Raw genomic sequence first — 24,745 nt, forward strand, 5'->3', positions numbered from 1 at the left:
TCACAAAACTCACAACTGAAATGGTCCAAATTTTAGTGGAATGTCATAGAAACTGTGAGAAAAAACATCACATCCAGCCACAACAAGTGACTTCCTACTGAAACCCAAAAGGGTTAGGGTTAGAAGAGGAACTGAAATAACCAGCTTTACCATACTGGGCAGAACATTGTGGGCTAACAAGTCATTACTCAGCAGCAACAATAATAATTCAGTTACACGTTGAACAGAAATTCCTCTTTAGTTTAAGAACGGTTAAATGTTTTCACAAAGTTTAAAGACTTATTTTCTAGCATGTCTTGTTAGATGAAAAAGTTTTTATTTGTTTCCTTTTTTAAAGACATACTGTTGACATTTTCCCTGCAAACATATTGTTTGCTCCGCAGTGTTAGGTGGGCATACTGACGTTAGATTTCCTTTTTTGTTTAAGTTTCAGTATTTAATTTTTATTATTTAGAGATTTCAAGGTTTTCTTTAAATTGCTTTATTTCATTTATATAATACTAGACATTTAAAGTACAAAACGTCGCCTGTTTTGAGGTTTGTCACTATTCTCCCCTATTCCTCAAAAATTACGAAAGTGCTGTAACCGTGTTTCACTGGTTGAATAATAGCCTACATGTTATTTTGAATGAAATTTATTTAGTTTATTTCTTTAAAATATTCATTGAGAGGACGCTAAAGTCATTTTCACTTAAAATATACCAGTTCCAAACGCTAAAATCGACAGAATCTGTTGAAAACCTTCCTTGAAATAGAGATGTATTAACTTTATCAGCGTTTTGTGAAGTTTGTGTCGAAGCAACCATAGCAACATTGATGACGCACGCGCGGAGGAAGCAGAATCACAGCAAACCGGAAGTAGCTCTCAGCCAATCAGGTTTTGCAAAGCGTCCTAAGCTGACGTTACACCGGTTCAGATGAACAACCGGTTTCGCTGAAGAAAGCTGTAAAAATCCGCCTGTTTTCAAAATAATTGTTCACTAATTTCCCCTTCAAACACCCAAGCATCATGCCTTTCGATGTTAGGAGGTGAGTAGAGAGTTTTTGCTTGCGTGGGTTTAGTTTTGAGAGGACTGTGTTGATGTTACTTTGCAATCTGAGGATCCTTGAAAAATGAATTAACTGTTGAATGCAGCACCGCACATACAGAAAAGGCCATTTCATTTGTCCTTTTTGCGTTTGCTAGGAAAATATTTGTGACCCTATATTTTATCTTCGACTCCACGGAGTGATGCTCAGGTATGCTGCAAGAGGTTTTCTGTTGATTGTTGCCTGCGCATGTGCAGATTTCTTCACCCAGCTGAAAGATATGAAACCGGTTTCAATAGCCGTGGGTAATTGTAAACACAAAGTAAACAACAAAGTGACGTGTCTCTGTCATACTTGCTCCATAACACCAATGAGAACCATCACTTACAAATTAACACTGCATCCAGGTAATCTAGTGACACTCGGGCAACAGTTAATAGTCACACCCATTGTAAAGTGGACTCTGTGGAAGCTGTCAATGCCACATCCTATTTAAAATGACCGAATATTTGCTTTTTGCCACCCTTCACAAACTCAGTAAAAGATACCTTTCTCAGCTGATCTCATTTTTGCTGCTCACACTCATATTAAAAATACCAGACTCATTATCACAATTTATTTACACCCCTCTACCGTATATTTATAGTATAATTGTATATATAAACACCTATTCAGTAGTAGTTATCCAAAAGCACAATTATTGTGTAAAGTGTTCCCTTTTTGAGCCACGTATATGTTAAACAAATGGGTAATTAGTTAGTCAGGCCATAGTCAGGTTGTTGTAGTTGGAAGATAAGTACACATCTTGCAGCTTACAAATTTTCTCAAAACTAATATTTTTTTGAAATAAGAGTAGTAGGAGGTGCTCCTTTAGTTTCCAGGCTAGTGTGTTTTGATGACCAAAGGTCAAAATCCTTGTTACTTTGTTCTCTGGTAACTCATTAAATGAACTCTAAAATAAATGGATACCATGAGAAAAAAAAAATTTTTTTTGAAACTGTAACTTTTAAAACCTTTGTATACTTTCACACTGGTACAGATTTAGTACAAATGTGTAAATTAAGTGTTCATGTTGACAGTCTAGCTCATTTTAGCTCTATGACTCTTTGGCAAATTGGTAATCGTCTACAGTTTATAGAATTGACGACCTGTTCTCATTTTCAGCCACATCACAGTTTCGTAGCGATGAATTAATTTACTGGACATCGCTTCAGAAAAGCAACGCATCAGGCCGTTGTGGGAGGAGTTCATGTGATATTGTGTTCAGTCTGAGTGTAGTTTAGACCAAGAGCTTGTATTACAACAACTGGAAATATCTTGATTGACTAATAGACTAACTGTTTCGAGGTGTTGCTTGCTCCACACTAATGCGGTGTTAGTCATCAGTGTGAGAGAGTATGTATGTTTCATTACTGTATTTTACACCATGCAGGCGAGTAACTTTTATTCCCAAAAGTCCATATTGTGGTTTGTTTAACCACACATTGAGACATATGACTGATACTATTTGAGGTTTGTCTCTGACTGACCACTGGAATCCCAAGCTACAAAATAAAATCTCCAATCTGCTTATCCTTTAAACAATACTACATGTTTTACATGTGGTTTTCAAAGCCAAACTTGATGAAGTCTAAGAAATTAAAAGTTAACCTTTAATAGAGAGATGACCATAAACAAACTGATATCTGTCGGAATAAAGGTACACATAAAAATATTCAAGGTAATTAGGTATAAGGCATGACTAATATATTTTTTCAAGTAGTCAAGAAGGCCAAAAATATGAATCCCAGAAGAGATAAAAATAACATTCATCAGTGTTTACAGAAACTGAAAATAAGGCTACCAAGAAGCAGCTGTCCTCTAGTTTAATTTTATACCTGAAATCATTACAGGATTGTTGAGAAGTACAAAGTGTCAAGAGCTCATAATTATCATCAATTCACTTGAAGCTTGATCGAAAGAAAGACTTATGTTGCGGCTAATTAAGGGACGTTGGTGCTGAATTAGTGCATAGCGTCAGCGGACACGTTCAACACACTCCGACCAACAGTGTTATTCTCAGGGCGCTGATAATGTAATGCTGGCATGCTGTATAATGTTGCTATCTGAATCTCTATTTTGCCACTTTTACCAGGCAAAGGTGAGCAACATATGAGAAGAGTTGCAATGTTTAAAGTCCATGTAAAACCAAAAGACCATGTCTTTTCTAAGAAATAAAGAACAAAATGCTTGAGAACACTTCAAGAGAAACAGTATTGTACTTCGCATTTCTTTACCTCCAACTCTAAGAGAAACAGTATTGTACTTCGCATTTCTTTACCTCCAACTCTAGCAGGGTTTCCCCCTGTGTGTTATAAGCCTGGCGGGCCACCAGGCTTTACTTGTGCCCCCACCAAGTTAGGCATAGCATATTTATTTAAGCCTTTTTAAAATGTTTGCATTTTATAAGTCTTTATAGATGGTATTTTGGATTTTATTTGTTCTACTTTGAAACCCATTTAAAAACATTTCGGGTAGCACTAAAGAAACTGTGTTGTCTAACTTAAAATATTCCTACAATTTATGTTTGGATTTGCAGTTAACAGTCACACCATAAAATATATGTACATTGTTCATTTCTTAAATTTGAACAGGTTTATTAGATTATAAGCTTTTTGTTCCCAGGTGTTAATCTATTTAAAAAAAAACAAAAAACAGGACCAAATAAAATCGTAATTTTTCTATGATCAGAAGACTTTCTAGAGAACGACCATTAAATTTAGCCGCTGCTAATTCTAAAACTTTTTGTAACAGTAACCATATTGTGTTTATTTCACTCTATTATTAGCTATAATAATTAATATGGTCTTTTTGCAACAGCAGGAATGTTTTGCAATTGCATTAATATATAGTCTGTTTTATACATTTCTGTTTTCTTTAAGTAAAATATAAAACTAATATTTTTAGGTTAGTATTTATTTTTGAGATGATCTCGCAGTGATGCGTCCTAGCAGCTCATGCCTAGTTGGGATGTTTAAATCCCAAATAATGGAGGGACTCAACCTGTTTATCTAAGGGCTTTTCCTTTAAAGTTTAATAGACTGTTAACTTGTGTCATCTGTTGACAGAAGGGATGTTTGGCTTCAGCTCAGCTGATGATGTTGTTATGTGTTTGTCAAAGTGATGATTAGATCACTGTGCCTATAGAGCTTCACTGAGAATACTAAGTGTTTTTTTTTCTTGTTTTTTAAGTTTAAATAATCCTCTTATATTAACTCTGACAGCTGTCTCATCCTTTGACGTATACCTTCAGCACACAGAGAGCTGAAGTCACACCGTGCAATGAGGCCATCGCACTATGTGACAACCTTAAGTGTCCATTATGTGTAACTAAAGGAGAAGATGAACTAGTGACTAAGAGTGACTCATTCTCAAGATGAGGTGTTTTTTTAGTAAGACCTTTCCTTGAATAGCGGCCTCGTGCTTTCTTTTGAGCACTTTTACCGAGCGACGCTGGTACGCTGTGTTCTTACCGATGACAAAACATGTCAGTCTCCTCACAGAGGGTTCAGCCGTGACATGTTACAAAGGAAACGCATGTTGACTGTAATTCAGAAAAATGCAAACGTCAGCCAAAGGTTAGTATGAAGCCAAAGATTTCACCCACATGTAAACTGCTGAGGATCTGTCACCGCAGCTTTTACATCATGGTTCAGACGTATCGGCGGTGTGGAGCTGAAGCTTACTGTAAACGTACTCGGGTCTGCAGGTAGTTTTAATCAGAATGGAGAAGAAGAATGAATTTAGATAAATAAAGTCAGTGGTTAACTGGTAATGTCAGAAGTCTGTGAAGCAGTCACTTTTGTTGCAGTGCGTGATGGGAAAGGTCTGATCTAATAAATTACTAATTGTTGATGTTAGTGTAATATTTTAGAGGAACCTTGTTCAATGTTTAAGTGTCTTTTGGTAAGGCACCTAACTGCCCAACTGCTCCCATGACCAAAAACAGGCTCAATACATGTTGAACTGGGAGATGCAGGATAGAAAAACTGGAGCAATGGCAAAAATGCAAACATAACTTTTGATTTAACATATTCCCCATATTTCCCATTAATTGGATTTTTAGTTTATCCTCTTGATGTGGTTGAACAGCTGAGACAGTTCCACACCGATGGTGTCGCTGAATACGAAGCGGATTCGTGTTACCTTGTGGCTGACTTATTATCAGTGAAGGTTTGCTCACATTAACCATGTGAAAAATAAAACACACACCCGTGTGAACTGAAACAAGTGTGAACGCGCTAAGGGAAGCTGGGAAATTCTCAAGGCATGACGGCTTTGATTCTTATCACTTGATGGAAAATAACAATAATTTTAAAAAAAGTCAAAGAGTAATTTAACTCTTCAAACAACAGAAAAACGCTTGGACAATATGTTATGTCAGAGGTGCCCAAAGTCTATCCTGGAGAGCCGGCATCTTGCACATTTTGGTTTTCTCCCGGGTGGTAGTAACAACCTTTTCAGCATGTCAATGTTCTTCTTAGGCCTTCTAACGAGCCATCATTGGATCCAGGTGAGTTAAACCAGGGAGAGAACGGACCGGTACGCGGTGGGTTCCGGATCTCCGGTGCGGGGGCCTCGCGCCTCGTCCGGGTACCCGACCCTCCCTCTCCGAGCTCGTCGTGAGCCACGCGGTGGGCGGTGGCGTCCTCCAGGACCCACTGTGGGCACCTCTGTGCTATGTGGCCTTTTATTAAAAGAGCTTTCATTTAAAAAAAAAAACTGCATAGTGGAAGAATTTTGTGCTTCAGCAAAACTGACTTGTTAAAACTCTGCTACCACTTCATACTGACCCATGTGTAGTCTAAACACCCCTTAGTTCAGCACCAGAACTGAACAGATGTGACTGAATTCTTCTTGAAACGGCTTACATACTTCACCTCAGCACCAAAGTTAAAAGGCTGATTTAAATAAATAATAAGATGGTGGGTTTCTGACGTGGTCACACTTGTCTCTCAAGTCCAAATCTGTCGTTTATTCAACGGATATATTAGCACGCTATCAAAACTCTCTTTATCTTTTGGAGAGCACATGCAGCTTCCTGGCCTTCAACAGTGGATTTTCAAGGTTTGCACGTTGAGTGTCACATGTGAACTCGGCACACTTCCCTCTTTCAGAGATAAACAGGTGCGCTGGCTGACCTCTGTGTTGGCAATATTTGCATTCAGACATTTTCCATTTCGAAATTTTGCATAGCAAAGTTGAAATGGCACATTTCGCAACAATATTGATGTGACGTTTACATTCTTTTGTATAGTAATGGTAAAACTCATGTAGACTCCTGAACTACTGACTAGCAGAACATTCTGGGGCTCTGTTTCTATTTTTATCCTTCAGACAGCAAGTAATCTAGTAACTGTCTTTAACATTTTTGAAACTTTGTGTTTGTTTAATTTTAGATGCATGATGCTGTACCTGTTAAGAGTTGTTCCCTTTTAAGTGTATCTTGTTTGTAAATATATTCGGCGCGTCCACGGCTATTTACATGGAGTGTCGAGACTCTAAACCCAGGTGTCCAGTGACCGGATGAGTGTGATTTTGTTTCCTCGCTCGGGTTTTAATTTAGCTCTGGGAAGATGCTTGCTAAAGATACCCATGTCTGCACGCAGATGCTGTTACAGCGGGGGAAAAAAAAAAAAGACGGCCTTTACGTTTGCAGCGGCAAATCGGCTGCAGTCGTTTGTCTGGTTTGTTGCGGCGGAGTCATTGCTCAGGGTCAGGCCCTTAAACTGTCCTCGCTTGCAGCCATGTTTAAAAATAAAAGAGAAAAGAAATTTCTCAAAACCTCGAGTATCAACATGATAAGGCAAAAGTTTTAAACTAAAATGTACAAAAGTTGCTAGGATTGCACTTTGCTCGCCAATTGCAGTTGCAGAGCAACAGTGTGGGAGCTCTCTCTGCATGTGTGGGAGGGCCGGTGTTGTGTTGCTGTTTGCTACGTGCACTTTCTCTGACATTTCATTGAAAAGAGCTGGTTTAATTCTTCACGGCTCGGAAAATTGTAATTTGACTAATGCCAAGTCAGAAATAAAGTAAGACCTTTCAACAGAAATGCAGACTTGCCTGATCTGCTTCAGTGATCTCTCAAATGGATATTTACAAATTATTTGGGGGAATGCGATATTCGCCAAGCAACACGCAAATGTCAAATAAGGGACATAAATTTGAAACCCTGCAACATTCCGGGTAATCAACATGACAGGTAATCTAAACGGCTGCCCGACTGAGACAAAATGAGAGAAGAAGACAAAAACGAACTGCTTTTTCTTCTCACCCTTTCATCATATTGCAATTAGGAGTCAGCACTGAGCAGGAAACGACAAGGTTTTGTTGAGGTTCGGAAAATCCAGAAGCCTCTATTATCATCTACCCCCCATTATTCGGAGAAAGTCAAGCCTCTTTGCTCATTTGACTTTGAAACTAGTAGGATGTCCCAGGTTTTTAGTCTCGATACTGACATGACCCATTCAAGATAGTTTGCAACTAACGTAGCAGCAGCAGGACGTCACGATGTTGCTAAAACTCATCAATTTTGAGAAAGTCCATGATATTCTAACAACTAAACGACTGTTGGTTTATCTTTTGACTCTAAAGGTTTGACTCAACCACTGTCTTGTTGTACGTTGTTGTTGTTGTTGTTGTTGTGATGTTTTCATGTGAAGTAGTTTGCTAGAGTGGAACCTTGGGTAAATTTTTTTTCCCCCACCTGGGAACAAAGCCAGAGGAAAGTGTGCAACTCTGGACCTAAAAACAGATCAGTAAAAATCGACTAAATTCAAATTTATATCCCTCTGGCTGTAATACTGCAGTTTCCTCGGCACTTTACGGCTCGACAGTCACAAAGTTGTTTTAGTTTGGATAACGATGAGCCGCTGAGCTCCCTGCAACCTCCTGTCTACTCTGTCTGCCCCCTGCATCCTGTTCAGTTTGCTTATTGGCACGCAAGTGGGCAGAATAAGGTGTCAGAACTATGATTTCATATCTTGTGGCTTGGGGGGAGGGAGGGAAATCGAAAAAGAAGTGAAAGCACAGGCAAAATAAGAGCAACAGCCAAGTCCTTGGTGGACAGGAAGCCCTCCCTCTCACACTTCCTCTCCGCCCTGCATTGCATCAGCTGGGATCACTTCTCTGGCTGCTGACAGTGGAAGAAATGTGGACAGATGTGTCTTGTTTTAGAGGGAGAAGAGGAAGGAGGGAGCGTGAGAAGGGAGGGCACATGGGGGGGGGGTGCATGCAGCCGGGGATGGAGTTCGAGTCTGAACGTGTTTCACTGCCCAAAAAGGACATGCGCTGGAAATCCTGGATGGGAACAGTGTCTGGCTTGTGTTGCAGACGTTTCTTTTTGTTTTTAATTCTCCAAATGGGAAGCAGTGACGTTACACGAGGATCAGGTGGAAATGATTTTAACCAAAACATTGTGCTTTGAATTTTATTGGAAAGATGCACAATAAACCTAAAAGCCGACTGTCAGTATGGAAGATAAAAACCCTATTGTTTAATTTACCAAATACTTCCTTACATGTTTGTGCTTGGCTCTCTGTGGCACAGATCATAATATAAGGGCATCCGTACAGAGGAGGCCCATTTAAAAGGTTGATGTTTTTCCAGTCTTAGCAGGCGGTCGGAGTCCGTTACGTGTGATGGCGGCGGTCCAGAGCTAACATTCCACCTCTCCTCTGTAATATCGCACTCCAAGATGGGTACAGAAAGTGCTGCTTTTCTCAGCACGTACTGTTTACTTTGGCAAAGTATTTTTTTTTTCTCACTCCCTTTTCCCTGTTTTGTTTCCTTTTTAATTTTTTTTTTCTTTTCCCTCCTAGATTTGATATCTACAGGAAAGTGCCAAAAGATCTCACCCAGCCAACCTACACAGGAGCTTTCAGTGAGTAGGCCTCCATGCAAGTATATCTAAAGTGCTTATTTTTTATGTAGAATATGTTGATTTTTATATGAAACCATCTGCCCACATTTGTACTGAACCCCCCTGGTATTCACATCCTTAGATTTTTTTTTTTTAATTCCTTTTGTCACATTGGCACATCTACTGTTTTCTATTGGGATTTTACAACACAAAGTGCATAATTGTGAAGTAAAAGCAAAGTCATGAACTTTTTTAGACATAAAAATCTAAGAAAGGTGTCATGCATTTGTATTTAGACGCAGAGCTTTATACTTTTTAGAACAGCCTTGTTCTAAAAAGTTTAAATTTAAAATATTCTTTGCAAAATAGCTCAAGCTCACTTAGATTGGATAGAGCGGGTGAACCACATATATCTTTTTTTTCAGAATAGTCTTGTAATTATCTGTTCTTCACATCAGTTTTGACCAGCATCCCCAAAGCATCACCGTGTTTGATTATTCTTATGGTGTTTTCTGACTCTCACAAGTTTGCATAGTGCCAAAAAGTAAAAAAAAACAATCTCTCCTCAAACGGTGCTCTTTCTTCCATATGTTTGTTGCATCCACTATATGTCTTTCTTCTCATCACTGTTTTATAAATACCAGCAATGTGGCGCACATGACCAATAGTTAGTTCTCGGGGATATTATTTTATTACCAAACTCTGTTTTAAACTGACCTGTTGTGATTGTCCGTTGCGCTCCTCTGTCTTCATCATGTTGTTTTTTTTCCACTTATGTTCTCTAACACACCTCTCAGATCTTCGTCAAACAGCGAATTCAAATCAAATTTTATTTCTCTAGCACATTTTAGCAACAAGGCAGTTCAAAGTGCTTTACATCCTAAAAACACAAAAATCAACAGTTGAAACATGGTGCATTGATCGATACATTTTTCCAAGTTCATTTTCCAAAAACAAAAAATAATAAAATTACATTCAAGTTCATTGTTGTGTCAGAGTAAATGTCCAACTAAAAATGCCTACCAGACTTTTAATGCATATATATATATATATATATATATATATATATATATATATATATATATATATATATCTTCACAATAAAGTAACAGTTGTGTTGGCCAATTAGATGAAATAACAATAAAACTCCTTGAAGTTTATGTCTGTAAAGTGTGTGAGGGTTGAAAATCTAATATTGCTTTTGCAAGATATCGTGTGCATTTGCACAGAGTGGTTTAATGTGATGTCTGTGGAGTGAACTCAGTGGATCACGGGTTTTTAAAAGGTCAAAACTTTGACCTCTTTGTTTTTCTGCTCAACTTTGATAATTCCACAGCTGAGACTGTATCGGCTGGACGGACGCTCCTTTCTGCAGTGTGTCACATTCAGGCAACTGATGACGCCATGGGAAGGTCACATGGCGGCTGAATGAGTCATTTGGTGGACTTGGGAGTAATCTTTCTGTTAAACATAACTATCACTCTTATGGGTTTAAATTGTTACACATAGGAAAGCAAAACAACTCTTATTACTCTCCTCTACAATTTAGATGTTTAAAACGTCTGACCTGAATTTCTTATGTTTTGCCATGAAATGACTCTGATTTGTGTTTTCATATGATATCAGCCAATAGTCTTGCGCAAGTAAAGCGAGTTTTAAAATTTAGGTGTGACAAAAACACGGTAGTTATTTACAAATATTCTACAGAAGTGTTCAGTATATATTTTCCTATGTATCGTCAATAAGGACGTCCAGTTAATAGCGTTATCAGGAAAGTTGTTAGTCAAATATGAGTGATTGTCACAGTCGTATAACAAACCCCCTTCTGTGGTGAATCCCGTCTTTCTTACGTTAGACGTACTATTTTGAGACAAATTCATCACTATTTTGTTTCATTTTGACATTCATATATATGTATATAGCCCAAGATAAACACTTAGTCACCTGTAATACAGAGTACTATGACTATGGTGTGGTCATAGTCATTTCTTCAATTGAACGCTTATTGTGTGTTCTTAATAAATTGTTGAAAAAAAAATAGAATTGTAGATGCAGAGATGCTTAAATTTGCTTCAAATGGAAAGAAATGAATTAAAATGTATTATTTACACAAATCTATAGATTCAAACCCAAATTACTTTACGCGCAGCTTTTTAGACAAACGTTTTGCTGCTGTTCTTGAGTGTCTGGTGTTTTTAGGGTAAATAGGCTTCTGTATGTTGAAACGGATGCTTTTAAATTTCGGCATTCCTTTTCAATAACTCATAACACACATCACCAACAAACTCATTTGATCATCTTTATATTCTTTTCCAAACCAGAGCCAACACCTTTATACCAATGATCTTGAGAATTGTTTTCCGTTATCGGACTTGGTGAAGACCTTTCAAAGGTTTTATTTATTTTTGTTTAATTTTTTTTTTTCACACTACATGACCAACAGCAGCAATGTTATAAAACCCCAACTGGTTCACTTAGTTAGTTCAATGTATGAGAAATATCAAAGTTAATACAGGTTGTCACAGAAATGACGACAAGATTATTCCCAACTAAAAACCACATGAAGTGGTTGATCTTCTGTGGAGGTACAAGGCAGCTTCCTCACTTTCTAAGTAACACCAGTTTACCAAAAGCCCTGAAACACACATACCTACACATGTTTGCGTGGCTTTCCATTGACTTCTAGTCATTTCTACAGCCTAAACCTTAACCTAATCCTAACCCTAACAATTACATACCGAGTCCTAAAGCTAACCTCTGACCCAAAAGCAGCGTTTCCCCTTGTGGAGACCAGGCTTTGGTCCCCACAAGGAGCAGTGGGTCCCCACAAGGTATTACAATCAAACACACACACACATGCCGACAAAAGCCCAGAGGAAAACCTTGCACTGTAGCATCATCACATTATTAAAATATTGTTAGTGCTTCAGCTCTAAATACAACCTCTGTTTATTTAAAGTTTTAATGTATTTTCTCAGTTTTTTTTTAGCTTCAGTTTCTGCCTTCAGATAGAGACTTTATTTGATAGTGGCTCTATAATACTAGTCGCACTTTACAGGAAGTATTCAGGACACCTTTGGACTTTGGTCATTTTTCATGAAACAATAAAGGCTCAGTGGAAACAAGGCACACTGCCGAGCTTTTGAGGAACAGTTTAAAGGTGGCGGCTGCCAGCTGGTACTTGTCTGTTCAGCGCAGAGGTTTACCCAACCTGTGAACTGCGTAAATTTGGAATAATGCATGTTTTAGGACAACTAAGTATGCTGGGAATGTTAATGATTGTGGACTTTCATTGCCTCAAGCACATGAGAAGTAATCAGTGGAAGATTAAGTGCTTTTTCTTGTTGGATCATGCTTTTTTTTTCCCCCTGCTTGTCATCAATAACTCATCATGCCATCACGGATTACATTGATTATTCACCGCTTAGGGTTACAATAGAGCCGATGACACATTTTTGGCGCCTCTCTCCTTTTCTTGTTTTGCTGGTCAGCTGATGAGAGCAGGAGTCTGAAGACTGTATCATCCCCTTAATAAAAAAACGATGACGGTGGATAAACTACCACAAAGCTACCTTTGTAAACTGAGGACTGATTGTAGCAAATAATGTAAGAGAGAGGAAATGAACTGGTTATGCATCAATTTCCACCAGAGAGAGGAAGTTCATGGAAGTCCTTCCTGCAGACTGTGGACTCCCTTCCTGTCTCCATCCACTGTCGGAGGGTGTGGGCCATGGACTCATTCAAATGTTGGAGAGCTGTTATTGTTTCATTCAAGACAGGGCAGCACATACTTTGACTTTTAAGCTAAGGCCAAATATTTGAAGCCTCTGTTTGTCTAAAACCGAGGCTCACGTTTTGCTAGGTTTATGTTTTAAGGTATAGCTCTGTTACAACAATGGATCCGCGTTTGTCTCAGTAGTTTTATTTTTGGAAGTATTGTCAAAGTGTTTGCTGCGGCTTCTTGTTGTTCCGTGCATTGTTTGTTCTGTCTCATCTTGTCCGTGCTGTGTGAGAATAAATGGCTACCAGTACTGATGGATACCAAAGTTGTTGTTGTTTTTAAAGTTCATGTTTCAAAACTGCTAAAATCTTCTGTTACAGTATTATTTCAGTTTACGTCCTTACAGTGAGTCAGCAGAGAAAGTCCTGGAATGACTGCTATTTTCTCCTGTTGTTTTGGTGATAACATAATGCTGTATTGCCCCTTGTCCACCTGTTGCTGGAAACCCTTTGACAGCTGGCTTAAAGAAGACTGGTACACCCTTACACTGCTTATTCTGAGGAAAGAAAAAAAAAAAAAAAGAGGTGGCTTCGGTTAGAAAAATAGAGGATGTTAATGACATAGAACTTTCCCAGAAAACTACAGCTTGATATTTGTGTTAGGTCAACTTTGAAAGTGCTGAATCGTGTCTGTACGTGAACAAGCCCACAGGTAGTTTAATCACGTGAAACATTTTAATGTGAATACTGTGATACACCACGCGCTATTTGATCAGTGTTATGGCTCAGTCTATGTCTCACACAGGGGCATGTTGTTTAGAGAAGTGCCTGGTTATTTATCTTGACTTTCTGTCGACGCTCGGAAAATATGTGTGATCTGACCTTTGAACAAAAGCCAGTCATGGTAGGTTTTTGTAAATCTTTCGACTTTTCAGTGTTTCCACTGCTGTCCGGTTAAACCAATGAGTAGTAACTCATTACTGTAGCCTTCAACAATCCCAGAAACACGCAGCAGATTTGCTCTGAAGCCAGGGCAAGAATTGCTTCAAGTGTTTTGATGAACTAGAATTGGTAACCTATGTGTCATGGTGACACTCCCTCGTGTTTGTTGGTTAAACATTACCTTATGTAAAGCCTCTTCCGCCGGTGACTGGTTTGGCCGCAACGCCCTGCTAACCGCGGGGTCATGTGCTTGTGGAATCCTTGGAAACAGTTGCCACGTAAACCCGCCTCACCTGCTGACTGAGAATCTCGCCAGACAGGACGGACCACCGCTGCGCCGACGCAGATCCATTACTTCCATATTCATCTCAGGAAACACATGACAACCGTTTTTATTAGGCTCATTAGTTTGACACATGAGGTTGCTGCTTTTCCCCTTTAAACTTTTTTTTTTTTCTTTTATTGACTGTGCAAGCTCTTATTGTGCAAGCTCTTGATTTAGGGTTGAGATCCCTTATTTAGGTCTTTGGAGCAGCCACATTTGGGTTAAGTTTGTTTATGGAAAATGAGCTGCTTTGTAGCTCTCGATAAAGAATAGCGTGAGCTCACCCCTCTGAGAAAGAGGATGCTGTAATGGCTGCCCGGTGTGCTGGTATTCAATGGGTAATGAGTGTAGGATGGTCTTTAAAAACTTGCGTAATGGCAGCTCTAAAACCGGCAGTAAATCCGCTGTTTAAGGGGGAAAAGAAATTTATGACTGCTGTGAATTCATTTATGTCAATAGCTGAGGTCAGCCATTTCTAAAAACAACCTTATTACTCTGGCTCTTTGGGGTTTGCATCATTCCTCCACAAGCTGGTGTAACTTGACATTAATCTGAAAACAAAAAGCGACATGTGTTAAGAAGTGTTTCCTTGTCTCTTTTTTTCCCACAGTATCCATCCTCTGCTGCATCTTCATACTCTTCCTCTTCCTGTCCGAGCTGACGGGATTCATAGCCACTGAAATGTACGTAACATCCTGTGTTTGAGACGCACGCAGGGAGTTAATAATGAATGCCAAGGGCTGTCGTTGTTCTGTCCTTTGACCGACTGCTGCTGCGGCCAGGGCACAGAGACAATATCCCTCACAGGAAATTGGCTCGCATGCGTCAGCAACGTGCAACGATGAGCTGACATTGAGAAGGTGTCACGAAAGGAAATTAGACATGGATTAATTATGCGGCGCTCCAGCAGGAGATGTGTGTTGAAATCATTGTGAAAATCAGTTTTTAAATGAAACTCGACCTGTTTTCACTGTTCTGTATCTAACTTTGTCTTTTTTTTTTCCCTCCCTCCCTTGTAGTGTAAATGAATTGTATGTGGATGACCCTGATAAAGACAGTGGTGGGAAGATAGATGTGAGTTTAAACATCAGTTTGCCAAACTTACACTGTGATTGTGAGTATTTACAAATTCACGCCTCTCTATTTCTCTGCATTATCCTCTCTGCTGGTATGCTTTTTCCTCTCACATTGTTAAAAACGTTTTTATTTGGGTCTTTTTTTTTTTTCTTTCATTTTATGGAACAGTGAGTACAATATTGTGTTGGCATAAAAGCGATCTATACTCACCAGAGGCATGGACGTCTTAGTTTCTGATGGGTTTGAGCTGGTGCAAGCATTGCTCAGTAAGACTAAACACACAGATGTACACACAATCTCCTCTAACGACGGAGCCGTGTCGGCAAACCTTCGAAACCAAATAATTTGTTAGCCGTAAAATGATGATAGTTGTGGCGTCATGCTGTGGTCCAGTTTCACTGCTAGAGATCCAGTGCACTAATATTGAAATATTGAAAGACTGCCAGCTCCAAATTCTTTAACTTTACTTCAATGAAGCAGAGATCAAAACTTGGACACTGGACAATGATCCTAAACACTTAAATACAAGCTTCGGCGTGCTTAGGGTAATGTTTCGCTTTTTGAAGTGAACTGACCTGAAAACCTATTGAAATTTTGCAACCTGTGCTTTCAAGTCAGGCTTATGCCAAGAAAGCAAACGACATAAATTATAAGGATATGATTTCTATCTAAGCAACTGCTGAATATGCAGCCTGGCCTGATCTAGAGGCTTGTTAACGGCTCAGAAAAATGTGTTTTCCTTGCAATATATCCTGTGATGAAATATCAGGATTATTATTTTTTTTTTTCATGAAAATAAAGTTAAAGTTATGAGAATGCAGTCAGAATAATACGAGAATAAAGCCTTAATACTGCTAGAATAATATTAGGAGAATGAAGTAATTTAATCATCCAACCTTTTTTGTCATTGAAGCAACTTTTTTCTCATTATTTTAAGACGTCCTGGTAAAATTGCATCTTTAATTCTGCTAATATTATGTTTATGTTCTCATAATTAAGCAAAATTCTTTTAGGGCCAGACCCTAATACTCTGTTGTACAACTCACTCATCCACTTATTGAAAATATTTCCTGGAATATTATAGCCTATCTTTCGGAAAATAAAGCAAGCAAAAAAAAAAAAGAAAAAATCTATTTAAATCGGATCTGGCATAAGAAGTTCAGCTCTGATATGTAGTGTTGTGACCTGTGTAGATTTGAAAATCCACAATAAAATCAAACTTGTGAACTAAATTCTTGTTTGTGAAAAATCGTTGAGGTTGCGTTACGTCTGAAATGAAGGCATCCACGTATTCGGTGTGTGTGTGTGTGTGTGTGTGTGTGTGTGTGTGTGAGCCTCTAACCGGTGCTGTGCATATTTTTAGCTGCCCAGTTGATGTGATGTGATGGTCCCATTTGATCGGAGGCTGGTTTCACTTTGAAATCTGTTGCTGCTGCTCCACTTTGATCTGCGTTTGACTTGAAGTTGCCTCAGCCGGCTCAGCCTGCTGCTCTCTGATGTCAGAGAAGTGGGCAGGCGGCAGGCTGACGCGTGCCAGGATAAAGAGGAGTCACTTCGTATTCGCTCATCGTGACTCCCCTCAGAAACTATGCCCATCGCCGAACGCTGACATATCGGCGAGGCTCAGGCAGGGCAGAAAACTCCCAAACGGTTCAAGATTTTTCCCAAAAATGGCAGCGCGAATAAGTGCTTGAATCCTGGTCGCTGCTATCGAGGCTCCGGATTACGGAGCCACAGCCGTCGGCCCTAACTTTAGATGGTCCTGCTCCCCACATGCCCAAAGAAAGCCTGCTGTTTCTAATTAAAGTTCCACACAAATCGCTTGCGTGTTGAGTTTGTGTATTTTAGAATTGAAAACAGTTTTCCTAAAGCCGGAATCCGGCTTAAACACCAGCGCGACCGTGTTGAGTTGTCCTTTCGGCATGCTGTGAAGAGAGCTGCAGAGCTTTGTTGAGCTTGGCTCGCTGCGAGTTAATACTTTATCAGCTCACTTTCCAGGCCTCCAAACAGGTTGTCATCCGTTGCTAATTTACTACGACGGAGAACCCATTTTGTCATGGAATACTGTTTTGTTTTGTTTTTTTTATTTAAAGGAAGTATCTTTCTTAGGTAAACATCTTCGGCTGACACTGACCTTTCCGGGCTGCTTCGTCTTCGCTTGTGACCTCATGGAAAAATAAATTGTGCTCCCTATTTAAAGATTGATCCGCTTTAAATCAGCCTCCTTCCAGTCCTGAGGGTCTTTAAAAGGAGAACCTCAACTTCTCCCTCGCTTATATTTGTCCGCCGCATTATTTTGAGATCTGAATAAACAGAGTGAAGTTGAAGGGTGGCGGTGGTGGGGGTGGGGGGTGGGGTGGGGGGTGGGGGTAACTTGTCTTGAATGTCAAAGGTCAGACAGGCGGCGTGTGGAGCCCAGATTAAGCACTGCTGACCGTCAGGAAGGCTCGAAAATTTGGCCGGTGCCAGTGTGCCAACACACAGGAGCCAGAGTGAGGGGAGTGTGAGGGGGGGGGGACTGAAGGTCTGGATGGAAAATCACGGAAAGCAGAGTGTGTGTGATGATGTTTGGACTTTTGTATTGACTTTGTGGGTCACTGTCTGCTGTGATACCTGCATTTTTTTCCCCCTTTTACTCCCTATTGATGATGATAGCTCCAGATAAAGTCTATTCTAGGGTCAGTTGAAAACATAAAAGACATGTTCTGTTTCCACTTTGGGTCCAAAGTATAAAGTTGTTGACAACATAAAAGTGTTTTTGACAACGCAGTGTGAAAGCACATGGATAAAGGGATGATTTGTTGTTTTAGTATGACTGCTTGTCATCACAAAGCAAACAAAGGTTATTATTTTTCACATGTATGTTTCATCTCTTCCAAAACAAGAAAATTGAATGCAAAATGAACAAATTCACAAGTTTAAAGTGAAGTAACAATATTCCTAATGACGTTTTAATTGCCTCCTGATGTCTGTTGTTTGTGATTTTTATTTTATTTATTCTTTTTTTGTCAGTGGTGGGCTTGGACATCCAGGATGAAATGGGGCGCCATGAGGTGGGCCACATAGACAACTCCATGAAGATTCCTCTGAACCAGGGAGAGGGCTGCCGCTTCGAGGGCGAGTTCACCGTCAACAAAGTAAGGCTTCATCACACTGCGGACATCAGCCTGGTGCACGAGTACAATCATACTCTTAAGATGCAGGAATCTTTTCAGGAACCAAACAAGAACCTGGAACAAGTCTTTGGCCAGTATTGTTTCCAGTAGGAACCAGGGCCAAGTCACAACAGGACAGAAATATACCGCAGCATGTATGGAAAGCAGATCCAGTTTACAGTGTTCATGGACAGGATCTTGAGGGGCAGCGATGAAGATGAGGCGGGAGGGTTTGGGAGTCTCATCTTTGATTTTTGCATATTGCATGTGCTGGGATGATTTGTACCCGAGTATGAATCTGCTTCTGTGAGTCAAAGGGTGTTGCTCCCAACAAAACGTGGTGGACTGCACCCTCTGGGTTATGGGTTGTTCTCTGCCGTAAGCAGAAGAGTTCAAGTATATTGGTGTTTTGTTTGTTAGCGATGGTATGCTAGAGCCTGAGGTGTCTTTTGTAATGTAGGCAACGCTCCGCAAAATTGACTTTTTGCACATTTTTAAACTTCTATTCGGGGTTCAACCGTCTCTAAAAGCGGCAGTGCTTAAGAAAACCAACCATCCGCTTTTTGGCAATAAGTGAAGTTTATTTGGTGTCTGGAAAACGTGGAAATGAGTTTCAAAAGCCTCCCAAATGTTGAGTCACAATCGATGGAGACTGCGCCGTTAACTAGCAACTGCAGCATTTTGGTCAGCTGGTTTAACTGCTGTCTGTGCTGTACAATGGCTACTGGAAAAGGCATGTTTTTTTTTGTTGTTGTTGTTGACTTACCATTCAGAAACCACTTGCTTCATCCTTGGTGGTTGTGCGAGAGGCTCCACTTCTGCTTTTCAAAGATGTACAGATATATAGTTGCACTCTGTTTGTGGCCATTTTCACGTGCGGGTGGAAACGTTGCGTTGGGAGGCGTGGCCAGCAGCAGCTTCTTTGGGTTTAAAATAAAAAGAATTGGAAGATAGACAAGACGGAACAGAAATCTCACTTTCTAAGAAGGATTTTGTGAAAAAATGTGATAGCCCATAGACCTATCGTAACCTGTTCAAACGCACATAAAAGGTAACCAAAAGAAGATCAGAGTCAAAAAGGAAAAGCTGGTGTTTACTGGTCAATGATCCTTACCAGTGGTCATGAGATCCCAGATACTAGAAACTGAGCGAATGGGCTGAGAACCCTTTAACTTCCCCAAAATAAGATAGGAGGAGTTGCTGAGCTCTAGGATGTTTGGGTTTCCTTCCTGGACCTGTTCGCCTGACACCCAGTCTCAGATAAGCAGAAGACAATGGGTGGAGGAATTAACATTTTACATTCACATAAACAGCACCGTTCAGCACTCCGCTGTCGAAAAGCGCGCAGCTAGCTGCCAGAGTAATACAAAACTGCCACCAGATCTACCGTTTTGTTTTAGCATTTGTGCCTCAGTAGCATTCATTGGCCGATGGTGCAATTTCTTTGTCTTGTCTGTAATAACGCTGTCTAGATTTTCCTTCGCACTCGGAAGAAAAACCTCCGGGTATATTTATTTCTCTAGGAATAAAATATACAAGAAAAACCCACAAGGGCCAAGTATCATGTCCAAATTCGGAAACATAATCTATGATGGAGAAAAGAAAGAAAAAAAAAAGAGGATAGAAATGTTTTGGTTTATTTGTTTATATATCTTTGTTGGAGTTGAGTGAAACACTGAATCCTCCCCCCACCTTCTTCCTTCCTTCCTTGGTCTAAATTGAGAAATGATCCCTGGGATTTAGTTACATCCATGTGTTAGAGTGTAGTCTGAGACCTGTGCAGCCCAGTTTGCTCCACCTCACCACGTCGCCTTGCGTCAGTCTTTCCACTACCTTTAAAATTATTAATCCAACAGTTGGATGATTAATGCTCTCCAGCTAAAAACAGTTGGGCCTATATGGGGGCGGGGGGGAAAAAGCAAAGTGACAAAGAACATTGAGTTTCCTATAGAGTCTGCATGCATTTAGACATGATCATCAGTTAAAGAAATGGTGCATGTGTAGGAACACACGTCAGTTTACCAGGCCTGTGTGTATGCGTGTGTGTGTGTGTGTGTGCAGGTACCAGGGAACTTCCATGTGTCGACACACGGTGCGACAGCACAGCCTCAAAGCCCTGACATGACTCACACCATCCACAAGCTGGCCTTTGGAGAAAAGCTACAAGTTAGGACACACACACACACACACGAAGAAGCTCAGCAAGTTGAAGGAGATTAACAGAATCAGGACTAAAACCAGTTTCTCTTCTCCTTAGGTGCAAAAAGTCCAAGGAGCCTTTAATGCTTTAGGAGGGGCAAACCGCCTGTCATCTAACCGTACGTACTCCAGCAGCCTGTGTGCTCATTACAGCCGCTGTGTGAAATGAATCATGTTGCATCCACTGAGGCAATGAAATAAGTACCTAACAGGGGAAAACTTGAATCATGCAGCAAACTCAAAATGTAGAACTCGAAAACCCTCTCATGTTCCTTCCAAGTACATCAGCATTTAAACTCTTAAAAAACAAACAAACAAAAAAGGATGTTTTGTTTTTTTCTGCTGACGAAACGTTTTTCTGTTGCAGCGCTGGCGTCGCACGACTACATACTGAAGATTGTGCCGACTGTGTATGAAGACTTATCAGGCAGACGGAGGTTTTCCTACCAGTACACCGTAGCAAACAAGGTTTTGTAGCTATGCTTTTGTTTTCCAATAAATTCAGTTGGAATCATTTGTTTATTTAGGCCTTCAGAGAACATCTTCAGTTGTACTCGACTAAATCAGACGCTGTTTTTAGGCATTCAGACTTTATTTTGGTGCACCAAAGTGGTAAGAACTGCATAAAGGTCATCTTCAGAAAAACGGAATATGCATCTGTCCACTTTACACTTAATGTGTGCTGCATAAAAGTCATATTGAAATACACTACCGTTTGCTAGGGCAAACCATCCCCACAGCATGACTCACTCATCCTGCCCCTCACCTCATTTGAGGATGTATTGCTGCGTTTGCCTCACCTGGAAAAAAAAAGGTTAACTTGTAATGAATGGAAACTCTCCCTAAGATGTCAACAAACCCATAAACACGCTTCCTAGAACTGTGTTGACTGAAAACTGGCTGCAGAGTGTAGAGTAACAACAGTGTCGGTCAACTGTGAAACAGGGAAATGAGGGCCGTAGGAAAATATTCCCTTACCTCTTCTTAAAGCGTAAATAAACAGCCGACAGAAGCAGAAATGTCAACATAGACAGACATTTGTTTCGCCAAACGCGCCGATATGATCAGATTTATTGAGTGGGCGAGTTAACAGATTAGCTTTTATCTAAGCTCGTTAACACTCTGTCATCAGTAACTCTGAGCACATGGCGGCCTCCTCTGGTTTACCTCCTCCGAGTCGGATTTGTCCAGGTTCTGATGGAATGACTCAATCCCGAGTCATTAAAAGTTCCACTATATATATATATTTAATTAAAAACAGTTTCTGATCTAATTGTATGATTATTTTTATTCTTTTTGTTCCCCACAGGAGTATGTTGCTTACAGCCACACAGGCCGAATAATCCCTGCGATCTGGTTCAGATATGACCTCAGTCCAATCACGGTCAAGTACACAGAGAGGAGGCAGCCTTTTTATCGCTTCATCACAACGGTCAGTGAATTTGCCTACGTCTGCTGGACTTTACACCGAATGTTGTTTTTTTTTTTTTTTTCGTTTTTCTACCCGTGTTTTAAACGGTCGAAGACCTTGACCTGATGTGCGTTTATTTCTATTTCAGATTTGAAACAATGATCAACACCTTCTTTCTCTGTTGTCGTTGAATAGAACTGTTTGCATCTGCAACCACCAAACAGTTTCTGCAGCTTTGTTGTAACATGTCAGTATACAGGAAGTTAATTCGAAAAAGTAAATAAAGGATACACAGATTTATTGAGCTGGGAATAAATGTCTCAAAACTTGCAAGAAGCAACAAGTTGAGGAGGGGCGACGCTGCTTTATTCTAAACTCATGTCACTTTCACCTTCTTAGTCTCGGTGAAGGACTTTGTTCAGTAGGAACAATATGATGGATAATTTTATTGGTTTTAAAACCATGTCACTTGATATTCGTTGGTACCAATAACCCAGCAAAGCAGTGAAGCTTCCAAAGAAAACGAATGTTCAAACTTTTTAATTTGTCCGGATATTTATCAGGTGGCTTCTCTCGTTCATGCTAATGCTAAACATTTTCCAGAATGCGTCTGCTTTTGAAGAATCTTACCATCGACTCCAAAGTGTTTGCTTCCAATCCGTTAAGCTTTGCAAGACGTAAACTCGTCTTCACTGAGCGACATGGCCCGGGTCGCTGCGGTTCGGTGGGCGATTTATGGTCTGCTGTGTTCCTGACAACATTTCCACCACCAGTTTGACTCGCAAAGTTAGATATTTGGGTTTTACCATGCCTGTCCAGTGAATCATACTATTTCTGGGACAATTGGATGCCCTATTATGTCTTGTGCCGTGTCCAAAGCAGTGACATTTTTCTTTTCTTTTTTTTTTTTACTTTTACAATGGAAAAAGGCATAAGAGTGTAACGACCTGCAACTAGCTGTGGCGTAACACTCGGTGGAAATGAGGCATAAAATTGTTTGATTGTTTAAAAATCCTCATCCTACAGGAACACGAGGCACGCTTTTGTAGGACCACAAGCTAAAAGTCTTTTTTCTGCAGCTATCTCACCAAAGACCAGTAAAACATGACATGTTTTACAAAGACTGCTCTGGGTGTTTTGCCTAAAGTTTCTCACTGCGGATTCCCCAAAACTTCAATCCACTGCAGCCACTAAAATGAACATCTGAGGAGATATCTGTGGAAAATTGTAAACTCTCCTTAATCCAACAACTAGAACCAGGAGGGAACTGTTGTAATAACCCTATTGTTGCATATAGTGAAGCTAAAAAAGAAAGTACAACCTCTGCTTGAAGATGCCGAGTCAATTGGTAACCTATTGGAATTATGACCTTTAACCTATGTCGTTTGGTACATTGTTTTATTTCGTCTTGGATCAAGTTTCTAAAGGCCTATCGTAGCCTGAACAGAATACCTTAGAGGAGATGGAATTGAATGTTTATGTCGCTCCGCTGGTGATTGTCTCTAGCTGCTCTGTCCGTTTAATGCGGCAAACTTGACCGAACTGACCGCGTCTTTCCCTCCCCACATTTAACTCGTCAGAAACATTTCCTGCTGGTTGATTTCTTACTCATCGCTTTCATGGATGCGATGGCCTGCGTCTTTATTTGCCTTTTGTGTCGATTTTGTTTCTCACTGGGCAGGTTTAAGACATGAGTGTGCTCAGTGTTATCATGACTCATGGCTAAAGATTGTGAGCCTCGGGGCTTTTGCCAGATCCCCGCTCATTCTTTGATGTGACTAATTTGACCGAATGTGATCAGGACCAGCTGACTCTGGGCCAAATTATGCAGAAAAAAGAAAGAAAGAAAAAAAAGCCTTTGAAACTCATATTGATCTTGACAGAGCGATGTTTTTTTTTTTGTTTGTTTGTTTTTTACAGATTTGTGCCATAATCGGAGGGACGTTCACTGTTGCCGGGATCATCGACTCGTGTATATTTACTGCCTCCGAGGCGTGGAAGAAGATCCAGATCGGAAAGATGTCATGAGGACTGCCTCTCGCCTCCGACCCCAGTTCGTATTTTATTTATGAGTGCAAAGTTGCTAGCCTGTTAGCTAAATCCGCTTCTGGTTGAAAACAACCCAAAGACCAACCAATGAGCAGGAGTCTCCAACCGGACGATGTAACTACCAGGCTACCCGTTACTGAAGATCCTCTCCATGTCCTCTGCTGCTGACGTGTGCTTTCTGACTATCGCATGTCTTCTTACACCGTCATCGGTGTCAGGAGAGAAGAGGGAGTCTCTTGTTACCATTGGGATTGATGTTGGGGAAAGATGTGCCAGAAACTCACCTTTTGTTGTTTTTCTTGTTTTTTTAATGGTGTTAAAATGGGTCATATTTGCTCTGAGATTCGCTGTAAAACTTGGTGCCAACACCCTCCTCTCCATACATTGAATGACTGAATACTTTTATTTCCATTTTAAACCGGTCACTACAAAAATCAGTGAATAATTGAAGGAAGTGTTGTTTTGCTTTGTCAAAAATGTGTCTTTGTGTCCGAGATATTTTCAGTTTGTACCTTATGGTTAACCATCTGCTGTTAAGTGTTTCAGTGTTATTGTTTCTGTATCTCTGTCCTTCAGATTTCTTTCTTGCACTACTTTTTTGGGGGGGGTTTTATATACCAATTATTTCACCAGCAGTCATGCTAAACAACAGTAGTTTGTAGTTTCTGGATGATTGTAAATCATGCATTAACAGAGTAATTGTTAAAAATGTCTGTGTTGTTTTTGTGTGTTTCCTTCTGTTGTATAATTGTTACTCATCTCTGATCTAGCACCACGATAAGACCAGCAGAGCCTGCTCTTCTACTTTCACAGCCATGTTTTTCCTTTTCATCTCAAATGACTCTGTCATGGTGCCTGTTTTCCCAAGTAAAGTCACCACAGGGTTCAACTCTAGATTCTGTTTCTCTTTCATTTATCTTCTTCTTAGCAATGAATCC

General features: G+C 40.1%; 1 protein-coding gene and 1 long non-coding RNA gene across 3 annotated transcripts; one reads left to right on the forward strand and one right to left on the reverse strand.

The window, feature by feature from the left end:
* The first annotated feature begins 869 nt into the window (after positions 1-869).
* Positions 870-24,701, forward strand: ergic1 (endoplasmic reticulum-golgi intermediate compartment 1). Of its 2 annotated transcripts, XM_044126556.1 has the most exons (10): positions 872-1,029; positions 8,889-8,950; positions 14,527-14,599; positions 14,936-15,030; positions 18,006-18,130; positions 20,210-20,314; positions 20,406-20,466; positions 20,715-20,815; positions 21,657-21,779; positions 23,679-24,701. In XM_044126556.1, exons 1-10 carry the CDS (start codon positions 1,010-1,012, stop codon positions 23,784-23,786), a joined length of 873 nt encoding a protein of 290 aa, XP_043982491.1. In that variant the 5' UTR covers positions 872-1,009; the 3' UTR covers positions 23,787-24,701. The 2 variants fall into 2 exon arrangements, with proteins under 2 accessions (XP_043982492.1, XP_043982491.1); XM_044126557.1 differs by lacking the exon at positions 18,006-18,130 and having other exon boundaries at positions 870-1,029; positions 14,936-14,990.
* Positions 14,069-17,300, reverse strand: LOC122836740. Its single transcript, XR_006371604.1, has 2 exons — positions 17,128-17,300; positions 14,069-14,467 (listed from the first exon to the last, which is right to left on the reverse strand). It is a non-coding gene; the product is annotated as an uncharacterized LOC122836740 (long non-coding RNA).
* Positions 24,702-24,745: the final 44 nt, after the last annotated feature.

This window comes from Gambusia affinis, linkage group LG09, assembly GCF_019740435.1.
Source record: "Gambusia affinis linkage group LG09, SWU_Gaff_1.0, whole genome shotgun sequence".
Taxonomy (NCBI): domain Eukaryota; kingdom Metazoa; phylum Chordata; class Actinopteri; order Cyprinodontiformes; family Poeciliidae; genus Gambusia; species Gambusia affinis.

Excerpts from the sequence above, each read along its gene's own strand:
- ergic1 (XM_044126556.1), top strand. The coding sequence starts at position 1,010 with ATGCCTTTCGATGTTAGGAG. Across the intron at positions 8,951-14,526 it reads AACCTACACAGGAGCTTTCA|TATCCATCCTCTGCTGCATC; the intron begins GTGAGTAGGCCT and ends TTTTTCCCACAG. Across the intron at positions 15,031-18,005 it reads GCCAAACTTACACTGTGATT|TGGTGGGCTTGGACATCCAG; the intron begins GTGAGTATTTAC and ends TTTTTTTGTCAG.